Source organism: Monopterus albus, unplaced genomic scaffold, assembly GCF_001952655.1.
Source record: "Monopterus albus unplaced genomic scaffold, M_albus_1.0 scaffold178.1, whole genome shotgun sequence".
Taxonomy (NCBI): Eukaryota; Metazoa; Chordata; class Actinopteri; order Synbranchiformes; family Synbranchidae; genus Monopterus; species Monopterus albus.
In genome coordinates, this window is record NW_018128058.1 from 993,356 (window position 1) to 1,014,328 (window position 20,973).

Consider the following 20,973-nt stretch of genomic DNA (forward strand, 5'->3'; position numbering starts at 1 on the left):
AGCTTTGCGATTGAATGTTTAGCTGAACGTTAACAGTGAACAGAAGCAATTAAGTTGGCCTAAGTAACGTCAACTTAAATATGTATATCGTGTTTCAGTGTTCTTAGCCAGCTGTAGGTTATATCTATGAACAGAGTTACTAGGCTGTCACTTGTAAAAATAGATTGATATGATCGATGACACTGCTGTCCTTTCACACAGTGGGGAAACACAGTACAACAGAGAAAAGCTACTGCAAGGTACGTTGACTTAATAAAATATTAAGTTAAAGCTGTAACTCGCTTTTCCCTCCTCCCACTTGATTTCAACTACACAGCCCTGCACGGCTTAAAATGGGGATGGTATAGTGTTAAAAGTATTCTTACACTAATTTGAAGCACGTGTTACACAGTGGTGGAACGTAACAAATTGAATTATCTCTGCATTGTACTCATGGATGGATTGCTGAATGGGCCTAACTTAACAGGCACAGGTCCAGGCCCCAGGGACCATTGAGCGACTGTTAACATTTCTTTTTGGAAAGACAGCCAAACACAAATTGACTCAAAAATACACAAAACAACCACAAAGACATGTAAAACAACCACAAATAGACACCAATGAGAAACATGGTAGGTAGGTACTTTATTCATCCCTCAATGGGGAAATTTCAGTGTTTCAGCAGCAATGGAGAACAAACAATATAACACCATGAGAAACAAACACCACACACATATCTTGATATAAAAAATTTCAGTACCTTAAGCAGCAATAGAGAACAGACAGCATAACACCACGAGAACAAGCACCGCACACACACACACAGATAAATAAATTCCAAGTACTCAAAAATAGACAGAATCAAGTATTTGAATAATCAAGAACAGAATTTACATATGTCTGTATTAACCATGCATTTTAACCCAGGATTTGAGTATTGCACCTCAGTTGACTATTACATGGTCCCTCATACTTTCACCTAGCTTATCCCTGCAGTGATGTGTTGTACAGTCTGATTGCTGTGGGGAGGAACGACCTACGGTAACGCTCCTTCTTGGGGGATGTTACTGGGGATGTAACAGTCTTGTGCTAAAGGAACTGTTCAGAGCCTCTACTGTGTGGTGCAGGGGATGGGAGGGGTCGTGCATGATGGATGTTAGTTTTACCAGCATCCTTCTGTCCGCCACCTCCTCGATGGAATCCAGGGGGCAGCCCAGGACAGACCCAGCTCTCTTGACCAGCTTGTTTAGTCTCTTTCTGTCCCTGTCCGTGCTACCTCCCGTCCAGTCCACAACAACGTAAAAAACAGCAGATGCCACTACAGTATCATAAAAAGTCCAAAGGAGTGCCCCCCGCACACCAAAGGACCTCAGTCTCCTCAACAAGTGGAGGCAGCTCTGGCCCTTCTTGTACAGGGCATCTGTGTTGTTGGTCCAATCCAGTTTATTGTTGAGGTGGACCCCCAGGTATTTAAAGGTGTCCACAATCTCAATGACTGAGCCCTGCAAGATCACCGGCGTGAGTGCTGGTGATTTCCGCCAGGGGACAATCACCATCTCTTTAGTCTTACTGGTGTTCAGGACCAGTCGATTTTCCTCACACCACTTCACAAAGTCAGTAACAACCTCCCTGTATTCCCGCTCACCAATCTATTAAAAAACAGATTCCGTTCATTTGCCCAGGCCTTGTCCCCCGCGACCTGGTGACCATCTCCACTTTTACCATGACCTGAGATGTGTTTCAGTCCTCTCCACACCTTTGGACTTTGAACAGTAGTAATTTTAATATCTAGTATCTAGTAATTTTAATATTTAGTATCTTTACATTGTTGTATTGATAGCAAGGATCTGAGTACTTCTACTTAAAAAAATGAAGATTAATTTGCTGCATTTTTTCATGTGCAACGTCACTGTACAGATACTGCACTGACAAATACTTTGTGTTCTGTAGGTCAAGGTGTGGACATGCCCTTGTCAGAAACAGGTGTGCAGCAGTGTGAGGCAGCTGGACAGTACCTCAGAGATATCACATTCAACACTGTGTTTGTCAGCAACCTACAACGGGCTGTACAGGTAAAGCAGACTCATTCATTTGACAGAGCTGTATAGTTGGGTTACTGACAGAAGCAGGTGACAATTGTGTCACTTGAAGTAACTACCTGTCAGCATGCAGGCAGGACGGTTATCACCCAATGGTGATAACAAGTAGCATCTGGATATCATGCACAGATCAAAGAAAGAAAAATCACCTGTATCTTGGCAGAATGGATAGTTGTTACTAACTTGAGACTGACAGATTGTTCAGATTTGTTGTGTAGCGATGTTGGCATATTAAATGAAAAGGCTTGGGATATTATACGTTTCTATATGATCTCTCTAAAATACCATTAGAAAAATTTAACAATGGGAGACGAAGGATTGCTGAGACTTTTGAAAATTATCAAGGCATCTTTCTTTATTCTTGCAAGGAGCAGCATCACATCAACCAGTGTCTCTGCAAATGCTCAAAAAGGCTTCAAGAGCCATTTATACAGTTCATTGCATAGCATACTGATGAGCTGTTATCTTGGTTCCACCAGCATTGTGTGTTGTCTTGTCAGAAGACTGATCATGTGCATGTCTAATGATCTCTTTAACTAGAGGACAATTCCTTATATAATGAACAGTCTCTCCTTAACAATGACTACACAACATGTGTTCACACATGACATGATTCACTCAAGAAAGGTTGTGCACAGTATTTTTCCATCACCTATGAAAAGACCAAAGCCAACACTGATTTGATTTTAATAATAAGTATCAACTAATAATAATGTTTTATTTATGAGGACTTTCAAGACACCAAAGGACACTTTCCAAGTTCATATCAGGAAAAAACATACAATAGATTAAACACAATCAATAATATAACAATAACATCCAAGAACATAACCAATAATGTCCAATTATTAAGAACAGAAATGAAAGAATAACTTAAACAAGTGTGTTTGTAAGGCAGCCTTACGTTCTGTGATGGAACTGTGCAGTCAGATGTTTATTGGGAGTTCATGCCAGTATCACTAGAAAAGGCTCTGGCACCCAATGTCTTAAGTTTAAACTCCGGCACCAGCTGAAGTATATCTCAGCATGAAGGTAGGAGTGTAGTAAGTGACAGAATCTGTCAGGTACGCAGTGGTGATTTTGAATGTTAAAAAGAATTTTAAATTGCTCAAGATAAGAGACCAGTGCAAGTGAAAGGGTAACAGAGTGATGTGTTGAGATATTTTTGTTTGCGTGATATTTCTGAATAGCCTGAAGCCGATTAACACGTTTTCTGGGGTTTCCAGATAGAATAGAGTTACAGTAATCTATATGAGACGTCACTAAGGCATTTGATAGTACCTCAGTGCTTGCCCGGTAAATGAGGGGTGCAACCTAGCAATATGATGCAGATGAAAGAAGGCTGTACAAGAAATATGACTAATATGATCTCTAAAGAAAAGACTACTATGTAAACAAAACTCAGGCTCTTAACTTTAGTGGAGCATGGCAAAGCACAGCCATCAGTTGTTAAAGAGAAGCCAACATCTCTGATTTATTAGGGTCCTGTTTAAGGCAGTTTCCAGTCAGCCATGCACTGATATCACAAACAATGTGTTGTTCTGTGTGTTTGAAGCCTGATATTTCATTACATGTATTTTAAAAACATCAGTGAGCAACATGTTTGCCCTGGGTGACATGTTCCTTCAATACACTGAACACTAGGTTTATTTTGACTCAGTCTCACGTGCACAGTTGTGCTGTCATAAATATTAAGTAGACCATCAAATGTGTGTTAATCCGTAATAGAAAATAGGCCCCCCAGTGCAGTATTTACTGTGGTTTGAATAACATTTGCTAAAAACTACAGTGTCCAATAGTTTCATATTTTAATCAGATTTGCATTTTGCAAAATTGTGTAACAGCTTTGCATCAGTGATCTTTTTAGACAAGTGATTGTTGATCTGAAATGTCCTCCAGCCAGACCTGCACATTTTTCCTTAAGTCAAGTGTAAAATATTAACTCTTACCTCTTATTTTGCCTGCATTCCTCTCTGACATTACAAGATTGCACCAGGTTTTTCCAGATCACCAAATGTGTCTACAAAGAAGCAGTAAATGTGTATTGCTTCTTTACAATATGAATAGTAAATTTCTCAGCATAAAGAAATATTTCAGTCAAACCAGTAACAGGTCAGTATTGTTTTTTTTTTCCTTTAGTGTGAAGGAGAGAAAAACAGGATGCTTGTGAATGATTTCCACTTATGAAATACTTGTGTGAATGTTCATGTCTTGTGGTCTTTGACTCACTGATCCTGTAGAATGACTTTAGTTTGTCCATGATGGATGCTTATAAATGTACTGAGCCACTAATTTCTAAGTTTCTGTTTCCTCTGTCAGACAGCTGAAATAATTCTGAGGAACAACACTCACTGTTCTGGCATGGAGATGTTTTTGGAACCATTACTCAGAGAGAGGGTAAGATCCCTTATATCTCATACACACACACACACACACACACACACAGTGCTACAGTAGTTTCTGTTTGAGTTCTAAATTGTGGTTTTGTTGTTTTTGCAGGGTTTTGGCATCGCTGAAGGGCGTCTCAAAGAGGATCTGAAGAACATGGCCAACGCTGCCGGCCAGTCATGTCGTGGCTACACACCACCAGGAGGAGAGACTTTAGAGCAGGTGAGTCACATACATTCAGGATTTATTATTCAGACATTCAGTCCCTGAAAGTCAAAAAGAGACACTTGTAACTTTGTCAAAGGTATATTGCCTGTACACCAGTGCCATATAGTGTTCATTGTGGGATGTTGCAGTTTAAAAATCAGGTATTTTAAAACTGAATGTCTGGACTGAGGGTAGTTTATATTCATTGCAAAGCTAATTGGTGAGACAATGATCATATGAGCCTGAAGCTTGAAGGTCCTTTCCCACAGAAGACATTTTGACAAGTATAAATAATAAAAAGATGACTAAATTCTATGTAGCTGCTTTAGTTTCAGGATCGTAGTGTTGTGCATGCCGGCTTACTGTCACACTGTCATGGCTTACTAGGGTTTTTAAACTGTTAATGTGATTAGTTATTGATTTAGGTAACATTTAATGACTAATAGTATTTAACCACTGCTTAAAATCTTTTTCTTTTTTTTGCTGTTCTTGTAATGTGATTGCAGTATGATTTTTTTTTTTGGGAGCATTATTTTATTAGATAGCTGACCCAGTGATGACAGGAAGTGAGAGAAGGAGAGAGTGTACGTTTCTGATTGTTGTCATAGTTTAATGAACATGTCAGCTTTTCATAAAATAGGAACACATTTGTTTATGCTTCATGCAGATGCACTTTCTGTCTTATATATTTGATTGTTATAGCTGCCGTCCTAGCTTTTCCTATAAAATGCCAGATAATAGAGAAAACAATAGCTGACAAACAGCAAAAAGAGACTTTTGCCTCTCAATCATTCACTGACAGATGATTTGCGCTCTCAAACCTGCTGGTGTTGTCTGTCATCTCATAGTTCCAGCTCAATGTCACCTTGCTTTCAGGTGAAGCTGCGATTCAAAAAATTCCTCAAAGTCCTTTTCAAGCAAATGTGGGATGAACACGGCTGGTCAGGACTAGATGCCTCTGCGGGGGCATCAAGAGCTGCTAATGGATCTGTAGCTGCTGGATCTGTAGCCGCTGCCTCTGACGCCGCTTGTCTTGGTTCGGCTCACGATGGTCTGCAGGGAGTGTTGGTCCACACCCTGGTCGTGAGCCACGGCGCCTACATCCGTGTCGCCATCAGGCACCTCGTAGAGGACTTAAGGTGCTCTCTGCCCACAGGGGTGAAGACGTCCCAGCTGTTTTCTCCCTGTCCAAACACAGGCATCAGCCGCTTTATTCTCACTCTGAGCCAGTCTGAGTGCGGCCCAGTCCTCTCCGATGCTCGCTGCGTTTTTACCAACAGAAAGGAGCACCCAGAAGACCTCACAGCTACTCAGTAGTGTAGAGGGAAAGAACTGGAAGTTTTATGTATGAAGCATGCATACGGTGTACTGCTAATGGAAGTATCAGGAACACTGAAGGGGAAAGAAAGGCAGAGACCTCAGAGTTACCACAGGTAACTGAATATAGCAACGCACAGGCCAGGATAACTTAATAATTGGGTACTGTATTATCATCATCCCTCCAACTATAGGTCTGTAAGGGTTCGTGTCATATTAAATATTTAATATTGTTAATTTTATTGCCTCTTTTTCCATGTTATACCAAGGCCCAAACTGTTGAGTGTATTATTGAGCAGTAGGTGTGGCGTTTTCACGTCGCCATGGCTCCTCTGTTGCAGTAGTGGTGCTGCTCATTTTACTTGTGCAATATTTCAATGTGATCTATTTATGCTACTACTACAGGGTAAAATGAAATGACTCCCATGCACATTAACAGTTCAGATAAAAAACAAAGCATGATAATAGAAGGTGACCTGTCTCCAGTTTGCTGTGTTTAATAGCATTTGCACAGTAATTGATGGAAATGCTTCTTTCATCACTGCTTATTTACTGCTAATATACATGTATGGTATTGCATTGTCGTGAATTGCTACACTGATGCGTGTACGTGAATGGCATATCTTATTATGTCGTGTGTTGCAGCTGTAGTGCTGTTAATTTGCGATGATAATGCTATTTTTTTGTTAAGTGCTCGTTTGGTCACTTTTTATTCTCCACTGACTGATATTCATAGCAACAGTATTTCACAATGTGAGCTCCAATGACTGACAGAAAAAACCTAAAACCCATTCAAATGTACTTTTACATGATCCATAAGAGTACTGCAATACAGGGACTACTCAACACTGGAATTGCAGTTCCCTTTGTTACATACAGGTCAGGCTTTGCTTGAAAACAAACAATATGAGCAGGAACACAAATATAATTCACAGGAGTCTTGCACAGTCAAAACGTAAAACAACTACATTCTTTGTAAAGGGTGTAGTAGTGTGTAGTAGTGTAGTGTGTGTGTGTGTGCTCTGCTCATTGCCACATGCTGACAGATGAACAAGTTATTTCATAGGTTGTTGACATTCAACAAATTCTTAGTAATTGAGTAAAAACAATACACTATACTTGGCGTTCTCTGATATTAAAGGCTTTCAGGGGGGCTAGTTGTTCCTGCTGGGTACCTCTAAGAACTGACAGGGATCAGCTCACTCATCTGGAGTGACAGGAAAATGTTTGCACACCCTAAAGATCTCCCACCACTGAGCTGTGCAGAGCTTAACTAAACAACCTAAGACATAACTAAGACTTTGTGTTTGATTGGAGTTAACATTTAAAGCTAAAGTTTGTCATTTTTACAAATGCACATATTTGATGATCAGAGCGATTCCACTTTGCAGAGCAGAGGAGATCTCTGCACCCCTCACATCTCGGACACAAACGGTTTGAACCCCTCCCCTCTGGATGGTGCTACAGGTCACTGTAGGGCAAAACAACCAGACACAAGGACAGTTTCTTCCCCTGCGCCATCACTCTGATTAACAGTTAACTATGACTGAAGCAACAGGACTCTGCAACCACCGCAGTGCAATAATTGTAAATAGTACCACTACACATGCACCGGTGTGATAGCTCGAAGTGTGTGTTTGTGTGTATATACATGCATGCATACATGTATAAAATTCTGTTTTATTGTCTGTTTATCATCTGTTGCCTAAAACACACTGAGAGCCTCTGTACCAGAGACAAATTCCTTGTATGCTCAACATACATGGGGATTAAAGCTGATTCTGGTTCTGATTCTAATACTCATCTGTTAAATATAAGGTTAGTTAGGTTAGTTTACATTAGCTTAGCACAAAAACTGGAAACAGGGGAAATGGCTAGCCTGGCTCTGTGTGAAGCTAATACAATCATCAGTCTAGCCACTAATAAAACTCATAAATAAACACCTCATTTTGTTTCTTTAATACATAAAAGCCTAGTGCAACATATGACAGTTGGCCATTTCATACGGGTTGTGTGCTGATGCTCTACTGCATTCTGTTTCTTAGCTGGGAGCAGTATAAGCTCTGGAACTTTGCTGGCAACTGCATCAAAGAATATGTTGAACTGTTCCATTAACAGGTCAAAGGTTAATGGATGACGTTGACTAATTTAACTGTTAGAGTAACAGTGGTACTAAAGTTTATTTTAGGTGACATGACTCAGGTGTAACTCATGCCTTTTTCCTAATTAAGCAGAAGGGGTGTGAAAGTGCAGGTTATTCGGCTAATGAGCAGAATTGTTGTGTCACTGGATCAGCGTTAAACCTGCTTACACGTTCATTAATTCCTTTCGTGCACATCGTGCTGCCTTGACCAAATGATGCAGCACACAGGGTGGTAAAAATCTAACCTTTAAAAAGTCTGGCTTTGCAAAAAAAAAAAAAAAGAAAGATACAAAGCACTGAACATCTTTCATTTATTAGTTTATAATTTGTCCCAAATTCAAGCAGCACCTCATCCACAGCTCCAACTAATACATTCAGAGACAAACCATGTTTTCTTTTATGTACTTTTTATCATAAAGCATTGTTGTAAATACCATAAATACCAATAAAGGAATGGATTTAAATAAATAAATACTCTTTGGGACTGGTTTTCCTGTTTGCTGGTGGTGGCCGGCACCTGTAGGATCACTTTGCAAGAGTTTAGATATCGAGATCACTTGTCTTTAAAGGTTGTTTATCCTGTAGTATATGTTTTTTTTCAAGTCAAGAATGAGAGGCAAAAATAGAGAAACATAACCACAACAGATACTGTAATGATATATAGTTTGCTGTTTTATGCTTAACGTCTAAAATTAAACATCAGATCTTGTATATCACAGCCCGTAAATGTAGCAATTTAAAATACAGGAATACGATAACTCTAATAAATAGAACTGTTAAGTATATCCATGTATCTATTTTTGTTTTAAATTACATCCTGCCAAGTTTCACCTCAGTGGACAGGCTAGGTTTGTATTAACATCAGTCTAAGTTTGAAATGTTAGTTTCTCAAGCCAGCTGTTAAAAATCTTATTGAAGGTACCACAAAAATCTAATGTACACGTGCTGATTTGTCCGATTTTGGGATTGTTTGTTTCCAGGTTTACTGTCATTTATCATTTAAAACATAGCTCATCGAGATGGGGATGGGAAATTGGTTTGGGTCATACATTTTGGCATTTGACAACTAAGGTTTTGGCTTTTCAGTAATTTGTTAGTAACTGTTTCAGTGAAAAAGTCATCAGAAATATATTATAGTTGTACATGTAGTGACGTCCCAGTATCCAAAATATCATCCACCCAAACCAGCGGAACATGCAGCCTATTTATTACTGATGAATGATGATAAATCCAGGTAAAACACATATCCCTTATTGAATTAACTTTTTAAATCTGCAGTGACCTCCAAGCAGGAGACGAACAGAGATTTGAGTTTTAGCCCTAACAAATGTGCCAACGGGGTTGCAAGTCAAGTCTAATATTTTGTACATTCAGTGTATATACGTACTGCTTTTCTGGATGACTAAGTGAATGTCTGAAATGATATTGAGTCAGTGTGAAAGAGGAGGATCAACCTGATTCCGGTCCTGTGTCGAAATCTGATTCCCCGAGTTAAAGCTTTGTTTCTAGTAGCGGTGGTTATGTTTAAAGGTTGGAACAGATGTAGACACAACACCCGTTTTCAAAATAAATTGAGATGATTTATATTTGTTCCCATATGATCAAAAGCTAAAGTTAAACTTGAACTCACTTATAGTAAGGTAAAGGGAGCGCCCAATCTTTGCAGCACCCTTGTCAGTCAACTAAAATCCGCCCATAGTCCCGGTGCTCCGGGGACTGGCGGGGAGGGGGGAGTGCACGTTCCAGGGGTCGTGGGTCGACGGAGCCAGCGGCGTCTCACGGGACAAGTTGCGCCTGTCGTCCCCGGCCTCCACCTCTACCTCCACCTCGTCAGCGTCGTCCTCCGGCGCGGCCTGGGATTCTGAGCCCTCCTCAGTCTGTCCGAGGTAGACGTTGTGTGGGTCGGAAGGATCCACCACCTGGTTCCTCTTCTTCCTGTGCAGCAGGAGGCGCGCCAGCGGCACCGTGTTCTTCTTGGGCAGAAAGAGGGAGGTCTGCGGCAGGTTCTGGCTTGCGGAGAACACCTGTCGGGAGCCCTCCAGGTTGAGTAGGATGCCGGTCCGGCTGGAGTAATACACGTCCCGGTTGTTCTCCAGAAGCTTGTGGTTGAACAAACAGTCGTCTCTGAGGCAAATGGGCTGGGGGAAGAGGGCAGAGTAAAGATTAAACTGCAGCTGGGAGTATTCCATTTTACAGATACAAGATGTTAAACATTGGTTTAATCGCTGTTACTAACTTTTATTTGTGTCAGAATATCGTCTCCAGTTAGATTATGCCTACTTATAAAAATACGAAATAAAAGAACTCCGTCATAGTTGGCAGAACCTTATTCGGTTTATTTATTCAGTGAAACCATGACAAAAGAAATTCACTGAAAAATGTTTAGACAACCTTCAGCTGCAGTGAATTGAATGCGTAAAAGTGCGTAAAGCGGTCTGAAACTATTCGTAAACCACTACTGTGGTTGAATATAATACGAATATAAAACGATTGTGGATTGTTTTAATTATTAGCAACAATTAGTTGAAGTGAGTAATTAAAAAGATGTGATACGTAGATGACATGACGTCCTAAAGTTGCACCACGTTTGTGCGTAAGACTAAGAAAGCTTTGTTTTACACGATGCACAAAACTTCACAAGCGAGCCAGGACAGAGCAACTCAAAGTGAAAAGTTTTGTATGAGGGGTTGATTTGGTTAGAAAGTAAATTTTGGCTTACAGAGCTGAACGTGTTGCCCTCCTGGTCCATACACAGGTAGCGGCTACTTTTGACGCCCAATATGGCGATGCGCTCCCTTGTTTCAGCTTTCAGTAGAATCACACCTGAGGGGACGAAAGAACAAACGAGAGTTAAAAACAGTAAACAACCTTTGCAGTATTTTACCACTTTGGAATAGGTAAACTAGAAAAAAAAATCTTGAAACCACTTACTATATGAACTCCTGACTGTAGTTTTGCGCACAGTGCCATTTGATCTGATCTCCAAGTAGAAGTTATTGAAGTCTGTGGACGTCTGCAGGTGAACGTATCTCCTCGGGTCCCCCCAGTTGGATCCATCCAGCGGTGACGCGTTCGGAACCGTTTCTCCAAGAGGAAGTCCCTGGAGGACAGCGAGTAAGAACGCCAGTACAGTGTCCCTCATCCCCAGTCTCCTGCTGACGTCCATCTTTGAGCAAACTGGAAGTTTTCAGATGCTCTGTTGTACCAAAGTTTGGAGACAGTTCCTATTTAAAGCCCCCTGAGTGCCACTCCTGCTCACATCCATTGCGTAAAAAAAGAAACTCCTCGTCCCCCAAAGCAGATGTGCGGGTGAGCTGCAGCGGAAGGGCTACATCCACCTCTGTATGTTTATGCCGATGGTGTTTGTCAGACAACAAGACTCTTATTTTTGGTAACACGTCTTGACTCATCTACTTTAAACATTATTGAGGCTCTGGCTCAGGATTTTGTTAGGACTAGAAACACGATGTGTTGGGCAATATATAAGAAAAAAGGAAGTGTAATTATAAACGCCTGTTCAAAATGATTTGTCCATCAAAACAGGAATAAAATAAACATAATTTTACTTGTGTGGGAGATAAATTGACGTTCGCTTTTGTCCATAAATCCTGACAGAAGAACTTACTACATTAAACATTTGGCAGGTCTATTCGTCTGCAGTGGACGGATAGTCCTGGTTTGAAGTTACTGCGCACCTGCTCCACTAATCAGTTCTATCATTTCATCAGCAGAGGGCGCCACTCCCCCATTCAGTCTGGTTTCCATCAACTTTCTATGAAGTTGTTCGTCCGACTGCCAAAACTGTATTTATGGAGTTTCCACATGGCACACATGAAAGCATTAGAAAAAGTTTAAGTTTTTTGGATTCCACGGAAACATTTAAACATCTTCTCTTGGAAATGCCAATTTTTTTTCTGTGAAATCAAACTCACTTGCAGCTGTAAAAATTCAGGATAATTTAGTGCAGTAAACGTTTTGCATTTTGAGGTACTTGAGTATTTACGATTTACGCTACTCAAAACTTTTACTTCACTACATTTATTTGACAAATGTATTGACTACATTTCAACACACTGCCAACAACACCTGTGGTTCTCAACTTTGCTGGTTTGTGTCACCCCTTATTAAAAAACAACAACAGAAAACAATGCCAATCCTGGGTCCCTTTTCTAAAATTCTCAGTGATATTTAAATAGTTATTCAAGGCCCAAAGAGGAAAGATTATCCAGTATTTCATAAAAATTAATGGTTAAAATAGGGTTTAAAAGACTACAGATTTGTCTTGCAGAAGACTCAGATTCAGATTCAAACAACTTTATTATCCCAGAGGCGCAAATTATTGCACAGCTGGTAGCAATCGCACTACAATTACAATAAGCAACAACTAACATAGAAAATCAACCACTAGTATGTAGCTATAAGCACTTGTGTGTAATAACTGCTTTAAGTATTTAAAAAGTCAGTAGTGGCTGGAACAGAGGAATTTTTAAGTCTTTTTGTCCTGGATGCACCTTGTACATGACCAGATGGTAGCAGCAGAAACTCATTAGACAAGGCATGGCTGGAATCAACCAGAATTGATTGGACTTCCCTCAAGGTCCTGATGCTATAGTTCACAAGGGTCGGTCAGGTCTATACCTGCAGTCTTGCTGCAGGCTTTAATGATACTTTGCAGTCTTTTTCATTTTTTAAGAGTCACTGATCCAAGTTTGTTTTTTGTCTTCCAATCTCATTAATCATCTCCTGACCCCTAGGTAAGAAACACTGGACTAAACCACATATAAAGTAGTTAAAAGTAGCTCCAGTAAAATGCAAATTTGACACAAATGAATCAGTAATAATGTTCTAAAAATGTCAGTTATAATATTAGCTCAGTCACAGGGACTTTTTTTCTGCAGAATGAGGACATTTGCTTTAGATACTTAAAATTTTACTGACGAGGAGCTTGAATGCAAGATGCTGACTCATAATGGAGCATTTCATATTGTTGTACTTTTATCACCACTGCTCAATACACAGTCTCATGCAAGTTCACCTCATACAACAGAGAGAATGACCAGGTCCCAGAAACCAGTAAAAAAAAAGACCAACTTTTATTGTTATCTCATGAATACAGTAGACTGCTGTGCACAGCACATACGTACAAAAATAAAAGGAAAAAACTTTAATATCCTTACTTAGCGTTGTCTGTTTGCAGAAACAAATAACCAAAGTTGGTTTCTTCCTAATTTACAGTCATTCACAAACCAAAACTAAGGCAGAAGGTGAGGTATATGAGAACAGAGATGAGAGGAATAGAGTTGAGACTCACTCCTTTTATCATAGGAGTAAAAAAAAAAAACAGGAAGCACACACACACATAATCAAGCTTGGGGAAAAGGCATGCTAATAGTACATTGTTATTTTAAAAAAGATATTCCTCACCTTAATGTAAATTTGATCTATGATAAGCTGTGGAAAAGAAAAAACAGACAACAGATAATTCTTAGTAAAATGTTTTTTGGTCAAAGCTGAAAGGTGAGCTTTTTGTTTTAGTCACAAACTGTCACTCTTTTAGGGATTCTGCTCTATTTTGTTAAAGAAAATGTGGGGGGAAATTCACTTCTTTGCACTAGTTTAGAATGAAGATATTGTTTATAAGGTGCTAATAGAAACGCCAGACATTGTGACTGAGAGATGAGTAAGGGAGGTGATCTTTGCTGTGCATGCGCAGTTAATTTCCACACCAGCTGAAAATGGTGAACATGTGGATTGCTTTCTGTTTGCTACTTCATCTGAGAGTAGGGGTGATTTACTCCTAACAAGAAATGTACATCAGTGGCACTGCATGCAGCCTCATCTAGAAGAGCAACAAGTCTTTTTTGATTTTTGAAACTTTGAACAAAATTTGCTCTGCTGTGCATCACGGTAGCCTCAGCACTTAAAAATGTCCTCAGAACAAAAAGAGCAAGAGGTTCAACGGTGAGAAAAATACTGTTATGAACTGATCTGTGTGCCATAGATGAGAGTTGAGCAGCAGGTGATACTGTACAGTGTCAGTAGGTGGTGAGAGGTGTTTATGGTCAGAACAGGGCCTATAGCAGCAGCAGAGGGCGGGTCCTGAGGTTGGCCGGGGAGCCGTCTCTGCAGGGCTGGAGTGCAGCAGGAGAGGTGAGGCTGTGCATGACTCTGCTCTCTACCTGCTCCTCACACACCGCACTAACTCTGCAATGTCCCCTCCTCAGAAATATCCTGACACAAGTACTTGCAAAAGGGAGGGGGCAGCATCTTGTGAAGCTGCATTTTAATGAGGTGGAGCTCTAAATTCAGAGAGTAAAGGAGCTTTAGAAAAGAAATATTGCAGATTGTAAAGCAGGGAAATGCTAGGTTTGTGTCCCAGTCAGCTGGAGGCCAACACCCGAGTCACCAGTTCTCTAAATTATGTATTTACGCATACAAAGTTGGTTTATGCACTTCAAATTTCTATTTCATGCCAGTTTGACCCTAGTGGCCGACCACCCCAGCCAGTAGGGCTGGGGCCATGGCTGGTCGGACTCTGACCTTGAACTAAAAAAGACTGAAAGGAGAGGAGGAACCTCCTAGGTTACAGCTGGAATCCCAAGTTCTCTGCCGGTGGGTGGCAAGGGGGGAAAGGGACAAGCAGAGGTGGGTGGTGGACTGTGGAGGTGGTGATGGGCAGTGATAAAGTTCAGAGAGGGAGCTGCTCAGGTATGTGGGAGCCTGCCTGTCATCTTGGCAGATCCACATTCCTGCAACAACAAAGACAGAGGGCTGGCTCCCTTGCATATGTCTTTCCTGGATTTAAATAGTCCTGCTTCCTCTCTAAACACAAGAATGCAATTAATGCTGGTGATGGAGCAAGCTTCAGTTTTTGAAGCGAACAGCTGCAGTAACTAGACAGGGAAAATGTGCTCTATAAAATTCTCAGAAATTACGTGAGGCAAGAAAACATCTTTGGAATATGTAACAAGAGACTGGTCCACATACTAACAGTAAATCTGCAAAGCATGATGCATCTTCAGCTTTGTAAACAAACTGCTACTATGTATACCTTCTACATTGCTATGTATTTAAAGGTGTTGCAATTCGCTAACTTTGGACCTTCTGTGCCGACGTTTTACCCCAAGATATTTAAAATCAGGCTAAAAGTCAACAAATTCTGAAACCATATAAAAAAAAAAACCTTGTAGTGTGCATCCAGTTTACCAACTGCATGGCCCTTTGAGGTTCATGACTGACTCTATAATTGCATTTAAAACTATTTGCCTCTAGCTCCCAACACCTCCCTGCTACTGCAGTGCTGCTGCAGAGCACACAGACAAGCACATTCTCTTTTCAACGCAAAGATACATTAAATGAAGAAACAAATATATGGGGGCAATTCTTACCAAACATTCAGGCACCATCATCAGTGGTTCACTGTGCAACCTGAATTTTTTTTTTGCCCTGTTCAGCCAACTGCAACAAAGCTGCGTAAAATTCTCCTGAACTCTTCTTTTTTACATTTGCATCTATTTACATAGTTTTTCAGTGGTTTCATGGACAGTAGACATCAGTTTCAACAGCAGCTGAAGCTTTGCGTTCCAAAAACAACAACCCACTTTACAGAAGGAGCCCTGTCCAAGACCATGTGCTGGTACATTTCTACTCTATATACGCTCTATCTCTTCTGTTTGTGCAGCTCAGTACAAAAATTTTCTCCATGCTTGGATAGATAAGTATTCCACCCTGTTTATTTGTGGCAATGCCACACAGGCAAACGTTTGGCCTGGTGCCAGCCTCTATGGCTGACTGCTCTCTGGTCTCGACCACAGATTGTACATTACTTAATCGATCTAATTACAGAAAAGAAAATAAACCAGAGATAGTCAACCCTCCCCCTCCATCCAGAGGCCCTCTCCGGAGTGTCAGCCCTATTTCTGACTCCAGCGGGTGTCTCTTACATGCAAGTTTAAGGGGGCCACCAGTGGGAACTCCAAGGCACCTTTAAATCGTGCAGCAAAGGTAGTGCATTTAAGCTTCCCCCATCGCCCGACATCGATAATGGAGCAGGGAGCCAACAAATGCTCAAACATGTAAAAGAAATGATAAACTTAGCAGATAGCTGTATGGAACTCCATGCATCCCCTAAATGTAGTAAAGTGGTTCTTTGAGGTAATAAAAAGTATTAATTTCACTCTAACAGCACAGGACATAGCTCATCCTCCATCTCAAAAAAGGAAGTGACACATAGTTCAGTTACAGCAAGCACCAAGGTAAAGTGAGACCTGGCTTCAACCCTCCCTGTCCATAAAAACAATAAGCAGCACAGTATGACATACATATACAAAGATAGCTGTCCAAATATACAGATATATAAACAGAATAAATATTTTTCTTTTGCAGTTCAGTGGTGTGTGTATCATGACTAGGCATTTCTATATTACCTGGGAAAAACATCCACATGTGCAAATTACTGAGTTATTGCCAGTTTCTCTCATAGTCGCGGGAGGAAATGTGTGACAGTCATGGCGGTGGTGGCTTTGTTGCCTCTCTTTACGTGGCCATGCTTGCTCAGGGCGATGTAGAAGCCCTTGTAAACAAAAGACTCATAGGCGTTGTAGTTGTTAGGCAGCAAAGTCTCCTTGAACTTGCACTCATCTCCAAAGAATCTCTAAAAAACAAAGCCCAGAAAGAGCAAAAAGACGGTCAGTAAATCTCTTGACAGACATAGAATGAACATCACAACATATGCATGGTCTCCATGTGACCTTTACTTTGGCAAACATGCTGCCTAGGAAGCTTTGATGGAAATTGGAGGCGGTGATGTGTTTTAAAGAAATGCCTTTTTAAAATGCAGATACACACCACACTGTAGAGCAGTAGGATACATGGACACAGTATGGTTGTGTAAGCGTCTGAAAGTTCAACACTTTGTGCTCCATGAAATACACATATTTATCTCATTTGGACATTTCACATCCTTCATCACAATTACAAAGCTAGGGCTTTGTATTAATTGGATTTTTTAATATACTTCTGCCAATCAACGGCCAAAGAGATACTCATATTTTTTATTTAAACAAAAGCAGCAATAGTGTAGAAACTGCAGAAGAATGAGCATCAAAACACACTCATAGTATCAAAGGTAAAAGTAACCTACTCATTATTGGATTGTGCATCTGTGGATGCATTAACCATTACTTTTATGTTGCAGATCAAGTGGAGCAAATTATTACTACTTACTATAGTGCTGGGTGGCTTCATCTACAATATTTGTTGATTTTGTATTGCATTAATAGATTAAATCAGGAAGTTAATTTTGTGAAGGTAGAACATTATTTCCATTTGAAATTTAGTGAAAGAAGTATGAAGCAGCATAAAGCAGAACTGCTGAAATACAGTACAAGTACTGTGCCTTAAAATTTGACTTACTCTAAGTGCTTTGTTACTTTTCAACACTGGTGCTGATACAATGCCAAAGTCTTGGTACCAACGCCAAACTGATACATTATACAATATCTTTCATAGAAGACTAAACACGCTTGTGTACGAAGCTAAATGTCTCACATGTTGAACGTGGACTAAACAGTCCTACAAGAACTAACTTGAAAAGCTCTGAAACTGATGCAATGGTTATTTAAAACAGAAATGGCCTTTTTGAATAATAAGTAAAGAAGAGTATGAATCTGAGTGATCTTCCAGTACTTCACAGTTTGGTGCTACTATAGGTTAGAAAAATGTACTGAGGTAAAATTCAAGTCTTTAGGTTTTTGAGGCACGAGGACAGTTGCTGGATATGCACTGTGCATGTTGATATTGTACACAAAGGTTTTTATTTAAAGTTGTGCAGGAAACAGATTTTATCTTATAACGGTTTTCATGTTTCCAGCTTTCAATGAAACATAAACATAAAAACACTAGTACTCTCGCCTTTATTTGGCGTTTAGGACAAACACTGTAAATGAACTTTGTTAATAGACTGGTCACTCTAAAGTTAATTTGGACCTGTCTTTGACTGTGACCTACTTTTGTGATCTTGGTGAGTAATAAACAAAATATATCAACAAGGGGCCAAATTAGATAACTGGAACTGCCAAATTTAGAAATAGTTGTACTTAACTTTCCATTTTATTCTACTTTATACTTATATTTCACTACATACCATAGGGAGTTGTACTTTTTTTACTTCACTTTGTTTATTTTACTGCTACAGGCCTACATAACATCCATGTAACGAGCTTATAAAATAGCATGTATTTTAATAGTTTGCCTATGCAGCACGTGTACTTGTGTGGCATTACTTTTCCATGAATAAAGGCTGTGAGCTGTCAGATTCGGACACAGAGCAGAAGATTTGAGCATTAAAACATTCTGAGCTCTGTGAAGTCCCCTACCATCAGAGCATATTAATAACACAACAGTGCTCATAAACCTTGGATGCAGCAGCTACACGAACTCATCTTACACTGAGCAGGATAAGCGTGTGTGGGAAGGGGGGGGGGGGCTTCAGGGGTGGCGCACAAACTAACCGTCCCCTTTAGTTGCGCACAAACGTACCGTTCCGTATAACCTTCCTCTGCTGTTCATTGCGACAAAGAGCTCACTCCTCACTCCGAACAAGCTGATCACCCCTCGGTCCACGGTGGAGATCTCTATTAGACCTAAACAAAACATAGTGTTAGGACAGCAGAGGCAGTGTGGGGACAAAGTCGAGCAACCGGCCTATGCAGCAGTGATGGGTGTAACCTTGCAGGTGCACTGCGACTGGATGATGCGCTCTCAGCTCAATTAGCGCTTTGCAATAACCAGCTATTTGCATGTTAGATATTATAGCTAATGCCGTGCGACTGTAGTTGACGGCGTGCTGAGTAGGGTGTGCGTGCCTTGCTGCAGCCGGACGCTGGGTAAAAATAAGTTTGCGTCTAAACTGGGTCCAAACATTCATGTCATGTTTTTGGCCGGGGAGGATATTTCGCAGTGCACAGATGTGAGGCTCAGTACACTGTTTTTGTTTTCTGAAACTTTCAACCATGCCGACACCTCTTGTTAAATATCATGCAAGACAAGCCGCCCGCTCTAACTTTTACGCAGCCTGTGTACAGGGTCCACTTTTTCGGTGCTTTGCCGGGTGTAACTCACTGTATTGGTTCTCACTGTGCACACCGCTTATCTTGCCATCCGGGAGCACCTGCAGGTGAAACCCAATGCCCACGTTGCAGTAGAGTCGCCGCACTCTTTTGATGCCCTGCAAATAGTCACTCTCCCAGTTCAGCTCCGATTTCCCCCCAGCCACCCCTAGATAGGAGCGGGAGAAGAGGGTCTCCCATTTCTTTTCCAACAAAGTCGCATTAGTCCTGTTTGGAATCGGATAAGATGAAACGATCCCCCAGACAGAAGTCCACAGTATAATAACTACTGTCAGCGTCCAGTGCGTCCTGGCTCCGCCGGACATACTGTAGAGACACCTTTGCGCAACAGCCATCCAGTTTGCCTTTGGGGCACGAGGTCAGAGTTATCTGCCCTACAAATGAAACTCTTCTTATTTGTTGTCCTTTGGCATGGTGGTGATAAAGGCTTATTTTGGGATCAAGACAGATCAAGGCCCCATAGCCCGAGATCTGAGCAGGAGGAGAGGGACAGAGCGCGTTGGAGCTTGAATTGGCGCCGGTGGCGATGATCATCTTTCGCCACTCCGCGCCTCTGCACAGGGAACGCTGGCCGTGGAGGGGACACCACTCACCGCAAAACCAGCTCACCTTTCCCCTGACTCTCACATCCTAAAATGACATCACTGTGACTTCATCGCTGCATCCCCCATCAAAAGTAGGAGATGGGAGGAGGAGAGAATCACAGGACCCCAGCAGTAGCAGTAGTTCTGACAGAAATGATGAGGGGGTACCGCACCTTCACATCAGCGTCAAACAAGTCAGACAAGGCTGACAGAATGAGAACAAGTGTTTCCCGTGGCACATTTCAAAATAAAACCTTTATTCGGTGTGAATGTGTTGCAGCTCTTAAAAGTGTCAAATGCTCCAGTGAATCCCTGCATCACCTCAGCTCCCCAAACCTCGAACCCTAATTAAATAAATTGCAAATGTAGGGGGAAGCCTGATGAAATACTTCAAGGCAGATGCAGTCATGCAGTCTTTTTTTTTTTTTTAAAGAACACTAAACATTTGCAGGTTCTGGCTTGTAATGTTTTGAGTTTTGGATTGTTAGTTGAACAAAAAAGACATGCAGTTCAGCTTCAGCTTTTAGGCCATGATGGGCATTTGGTCTTTTTAGTTTCATTGCATTTTTTAAACCTTTCGTTTGCTAAAATATTAATCAAATAAATCACTGTCAGAATCACTGTGACCAGAAGTCATTAGTTAGTTGCAGCCCTGTCCCAACTGAAAGTTTAGTAATTAGAGTAAAATCACAAAATGTCTACATGATAGATGATATAGTTTATTAACTCAGAATCTCATTTCCAAGGAACTGAGGTTTGCAAGTCCCCAATGTTTTCTCTGTTTGTGCTTTTATTTTGAAGGTTGACAAAGTCTTCCTCTGGCTAATTGTGGCAGACCTGATGCAGCTCTTGGGAGACATGCAGGAGGGGAGGGTGTGTGTGTCTGTGTGTATGACTTTCATTGGCGTTGAGCAATCATGGGATGGATGGATAGATGGATGGATGGATACTGTGTCCAGAACCCAAATTGGGACAGTGGTCATATGTCCTGGCAGCCTGCTGCCTTATTTAGAAGGAAGGTGTAAAAACAGTCACAGCCAGTCACAGGAGAGCAAATGGCAATTCTGTCTGACACTTAGCGGTTTGTTCAGGAAGTTTACATAGCCAAATATTTTGCCTGGTCAGAT

General features: G+C 40.9%; 3 protein-coding genes across 6 annotated transcripts in view; 1 reads left to right on the plus strand and 2 right to left on the minus strand.

The window, feature by feature from the left end:
• The window catches only part of tigarb (TP53 induced glycolysis regulatory phosphatase b), a 10,400-nt gene extending 4,173 nt beyond the window's left edge, over positions 1 to 6,227 (plus strand). For 2 of the 4 annotated variants that reach the window (XM_020616804.1, XM_020616807.1), the window contains exons 3-6: positions 1,930 to 2,051; positions 4,398 to 4,475; positions 4,578 to 4,688; positions 5,550 to 6,227. In XM_020616804.1, the coding sequence (XP_020472460.1) occupies positions 1,930 to 2,051; positions 4,398 to 4,475; positions 4,578 to 4,688; positions 5,550 to 5,990 (752 nt within the window). In that variant the 3' untranslated portion in view covers positions 5,991 to 6,227. Of the gene's footprint in view, positions 1 to 8; positions 240 to 1,929; positions 2,052 to 4,397; positions 4,476 to 4,577; positions 4,689 to 5,549 lie in introns of those variants that run through there. The other 2 variants (XM_020616806.1, XM_020616805.1) reach the window with 2 other exon arrangements.
• Positions 6,228 to 9,582: 3,355 nt separating this feature from the next.
• Positions 9,583 to 11,748, minus strand: fgf23 (fibroblast growth factor 23). Its single transcript, XM_020616799.1, has 3 exons — positions 11,065 to 11,748; positions 10,853 to 10,956; positions 9,583 to 10,271 (listed from the first exon to the last, which is right to left on the minus strand). Exons 1-3 carry the CDS (start codon positions 11,297 to 11,299, stop codon positions 9,816 to 9,818), a joined length of 795 nt encoding a protein of 264 aa, XP_020472455.1. The 5' UTR covers positions 11,300 to 11,748; the 3' UTR covers positions 9,583 to 9,815.
• Positions 11,749 to 13,264: 1,516 nt separating this feature from the next.
• On the minus strand, positions 13,265 to 19,969 carry LOC109969686 (fibroblast growth factor 6-like). The gene is made up of 3 exons (XM_020616743.1): positions 19,255 to 19,969; positions 18,673 to 18,776; positions 13,265 to 16,786 (listed from the first exon to the last, which is right to left on the minus strand). The coding sequence occupies exons 1-3, from the start codon at positions 19,595 to 19,597 to the stop codon at positions 16,610 to 16,612; spliced, it is 624 nt and encodes a 207-aa protein (XP_020472399.1). The 5' UTR covers positions 19,598 to 19,969; the 3' UTR covers positions 13,265 to 16,609.
• Positions 19,970 to 20,973: the final 1,004 nt, after the last annotated feature.

Excerpts from the sequence above, each read along its gene's own strand:
- fgf23 (XM_020616799.1), bottom strand. The coding sequence starts at position 11,299 with ATGGACGTCAGCAGGAGACTGGGGATGAGGGACACTGTACTGGCGTTC. Across the intron at positions 10,957-11,064 it reads TACAGTCAGGAGTTCATATA|GTGTGATTCTACTGAAAGCT; the intron begins GTAAGTGGTTTC and ends TCGTCCCCTCAG. Across the intron at positions 10,272-10,852 it reads AGGGCAACACGTTCAGCTCT|CCCATTTGCCTCAGAGACGA; the intron begins GTAAGCCAAAAT and ends CTCTTCCCCCAG.
- LOC109969686 (XM_020616743.1), bottom strand. The coding sequence starts at position 19,597 with ATGGCTGTTGCGCAAAGGTGTCTCTACAGTATGTCCGGCGGAGCCAGG. Across the intron at positions 18,777-19,254 it reads GCACAGTGAGAACCAATACA|GTCTAATAGAGATCTCCACC; the intron begins GTGAGTTACACC and ends TGTTTTGTTTAG. Across the intron at positions 16,787-18,672 it reads GAGGAAGGTTATACGGAACG|AGATTCTTTGGAGATGAGTG; the intron begins GTACGTTTGTGC and ends TTTGTTTTTTAG.